This window comes from Nematolebias whitei, chromosome 15 (assembly GCF_014905685.2).
Source record: "Nematolebias whitei isolate Nwh7 chromosome 15, NemWhi1, whole genome shotgun sequence".
Taxonomy (NCBI): domain Eukaryota; kingdom Metazoa; phylum Chordata; class Actinopteri; order Cyprinodontiformes; family Rivulidae; genus Nematolebias; species Nematolebias whitei.
The window spans coordinates 31,956,149-31,959,815 of record NC_056512.1 but is presented as its reverse complement, the minus strand read 5'-3'; the positions used below and the strand labels follow the sequence as shown (position 1 = coordinate 31,959,815).

General features: G+C 37.7%; 1 protein-coding gene across 1 annotated transcript in view; it reads right to left on the bottom strand.

Moving 5' to 3' along the window:
• Window positions 1-3,051, bottom strand: part of LOC119421645 (cytochrome P450 2K1) — a 21,815-nt gene extending 18,764 nt beyond the window's left edge. The window contains exons 1-4 of the mRNA XM_037688992.1: window positions 2,857-3,051; window positions 2,601-2,763; window positions 2,372-2,521; window positions 1,772-1,932 (exon numbers count right to left, since the gene is read on the bottom strand). Of these exons, the coding sequence (XP_037544920.1) occupies window positions 1,772-1,932; window positions 2,372-2,521; window positions 2,601-2,763; window positions 2,857-3,051 (669 nt within the window). The remainder of the gene's footprint in view (window positions 1-1,771; window positions 1,933-2,371; window positions 2,522-2,600; window positions 2,764-2,856) is intronic.
• Window positions 3,052-3,667: the final 616 nt, after the last annotated feature.

Below are 3,667 nucleotides of genomic sequence, written 5' to 3'. Positions count from 1 at the left end.
GGAGAGGACAAACTGTTGTTCCCTGCAGGTAAATCAAGCCTTAGGTTTAAATCATTAAATATTTTATCATTTGCATTTATGTAAGATTATTATTTTTAAAACAAGCAACATTTTTGTGAAAACTGAACCAATGTGAGCTGCTGACCTCTTCAATGAAATAACCCTGAAAGGTGACATCTTTGCTTGTTGTGTGAGGAATGGCAATTGGAGCGATGTTTGCAAATCTCTGTGTCTCATGGAGAACAGCATCAGTGTACGGCAAATCCTTCCTGTCCTCCATTTGAACCTGCCGGCTTCCAACCACCCTGCTCAGCTCCTTCTGAACGCGATCTGGATGAACATTAGATAATAACAATGTAAATTGTTGCAATATTTGATGGGCCCTAGATGAGGTTTTTACCTTGAATATGAGGAAACTTGACCATGTAAAGGAGACTCCACTTCAGAGTCGTAGATGTGGTGTCAGTTCCAGCTGCAAATATATTTGCCACACTGTACACCAAGTTATCATCATGGTAGTGTGAATTTTTGATACCAGATTCCTTGCGACAGACACAAAGAAGATGGAAAAAACTTGTTGATCAACAATGACATTATGCACATGGACTTGTTGAAGTTTCATTGCTCACCTCCAGCTGTTTCTTATGAATCAGAAAGGCATCAACAAAGCATCTGCACACCTCAGGGTTCAGAGTTTCCTTCAGATCTACTATCTTCTTCCAAGCATCTGCCTTTTCATCTTCTATATGCTTGATAATGTTCTTCCAGTTTTTAAGGAAAGGGCCCAGCCATGGTATAAAGTTGTAAATCTTGAAACAATCACATTACATTTTTTTTAAGTATATACACCGGTATGTATAATGTATAATATTTTTTGTTGTTTATTTGTTTTTGTTTGTTTTTTTTGTTTCTTATTCATAATGTAAGACTATTCCTAGATATTACATTACCCAATTAAAAATGGATCCATTCAAAGAGACGTAGCATACTTCTAAACACCAATTCTGTCTACAAACTCAAGCCACAAACAAGTAATCAGGAGAAATTGTAAGGATGGTACTTTTCTGTGGCCCAGTTTGTGTCTGTTTCCCTCGGGCTCCCTCATTAGTGCCACCTGTGTCTCGTCCCAGCTGTTTGTTATCACGTCTCGTCTTGTCCCTGTATTTAAGCCGTCCTTTCTGTCTTGTTCTTCGTCAGGTCGTCTTCGTTGGGTCTCCTGAGTCTTCCCCTGAGTCTTCCTGGTTCCTCGAGTTCCCCTTGTCTCTCGTGTTTCCTGAGTTCCCCGTGCCTCCTTCCTATGTCCATGTAAGTTTTGCTGCCCCGTCAGCTTGTTTATTTTGTACTTTTATTTCTCATTAAAATCCTATTTTTGTATTTCTGCCGAGTTGAGTCCCTGTTCTGCACTCTGGGTTCGCTCCTGACACAAATCCTGACAGAAATTATATACTTGTTTTAAAAAATTGGATTTTAAAAATTAACTTGTTATAAACAACAATTATTCAAATGAGACGTTTCATTTTCAAACCCAACTCCTTTGAACTGAGAAGAAAACCATCATTATGATACATTTTGTTTATTATTTTTTAAGACCTAAGGAAGTATTTCTCAACTTTTCGTGTCATATGACTAAAATAAACAAGTAAATTGATTCACGTAAACTTTTTTCTTGCCAAACTGCAGAGAAAAACGTAATTTTACTTAACGTTTAACTTCACATTCATATACACAATATGGAAACTTTCTTCATATTGCCTGAATGTTTCTGTCGTACCTGGAGAGAAACTGATCCAGTCAGATGAATAATCTCGTTATCTCTCTCCACCATCTTTTGGAAGACTGGATCTTCATATTCAAACCTCTTTCCAAACACCAGAGCTGATACAACATTTGAAACAGCGTAATTGATTGCCTGAGTGTTGTTGAAGGCTTTACCTGTTGAAAAAATTAATTAATAAATTTTGTTAGGCTGTTAAACACTAACGCTTATTGGGTTGATTGTGTAATTCTTGAAACTAAGATAGCACTATGTTGGATTTATGTAAAAGTTTTATTTTCAGAATCAAGTTTCCCTACAAAGTTTAGTTTTACACATTAAAAATAATAATTTTAACAGTATTCATTCAACCTCCACTCATTTTCTAGCACAATAATAGTCAGTCTAATGTTTGACACATATTTTAAAAGTGGAGTTTGGCCACACCGAGTTATTTATTTTCTAACATACCAGATGGACTGAGCCATTGCAGTGTGTTAGTTTATTTCTAGTTGTAAACTGGGTAAACATGAACAAAATTATTATTAAATATTACAGGCTGCAACACCTCTAACTTGTGTTCCACAAAGAAACCTGGGTAGCACCTTATAAAGTTACCTTTGTATTTTTTCATTTCTTTAATCAGATAGCCACATTCCTCTATGGTTATCTCTTCACTCATCTTCTTGCCCATTCCAAATTTTCTCAAAGTTGTCAGAGCAAAACGTCTCATTTCTTTCCATGAGTCTCCATTTGAAAACAGAATGCCTGGAAACAGGTTCAATTGACTGTTGTTGTTGTTTTTAAAGACATTTTTACTAATTAATTTGTGTAAACACGTTTTTACCATGCCCTTGGTTAAAATCGTAGAAAAGCGGAGTGATTTCTCTGTTTCCAAACTCATCAGCCTGGTTCAGCAGAGCCTCTTTGACAGTCCTGTACCCTGCCAGAACCACCACCTTCTTTGGTCCAAAGTAGACTTGGAAAATTGGTCCAAATGTTCTGGACAGCTAAAAATATGATACAGCTAAAGATGAGACATTACAAAAATCTGTTTTTCCGTCTGTCGCTTGTAGAACAACATAATGCCAAAAATTACTCACATGAAAAAGACTTTGGTCGAGTCTTTTCAGATCCACCTGGAGCAGGTTACCAAGCAGAGGAAAAGGTCTGGGTCCTGGAGGTTCTCGTCTTTTTGGGAAACTGAAGTTGGAGTAAAGAAGGTGGAGGACCAGGAGAACAACAAAGACCCCAAACAGAGAGACTGAAGTGGGGGATTGAAGAATAAATTCCATCATGTTCCTCGTGGACACAAACCCTTGGATTCTTCGGCTGTTTTAGTTTTGCCTTTCAGCTGCCAAGTTAACTCCTCAGTGAGATGATCGCCTAATTATCTGGACCGCCTGGTTTTTCCTGCTTGAAGTGTGGACTAGAAGCTTTGCTTGAATTAAATCCAGTGGAGTCTAAAGAAATTAAAAAGTTGAGTTACAGGTATTTACCTATCAAATTAAAGTCAGCTCATCTGGACAGATTCTTCGTTGTTGAAACATTTCGTCTTTTATCCAAAATACTTCTTCAGTCTGAGGCTCTGCAACCTTGAATTAGTTATCGAATATTTGAAACCATACGACAAACTGCATAGCTGTGGGTTGAGACACATAAATGCCCCGCATTTGACAAGTACTGTCCTGGCTTACCTGTTTATACCGTGAGTGGGAGGACGGCTGCAGATGTGCTGTTTGTAGGCTTCCTACCACAGCAGGTTGAGATTACCTTAATAAGCTTAAACTGGCTGTAAAGAGCAAGTTCGCAGCTTTCAGAAACTGTAGTAATTGTTTGTGATAGCACAAACTATTGTAAAGTTACAGTAATGCAAACTGAGCTTGTAAAAATGTATCACTGGGGACATGCACA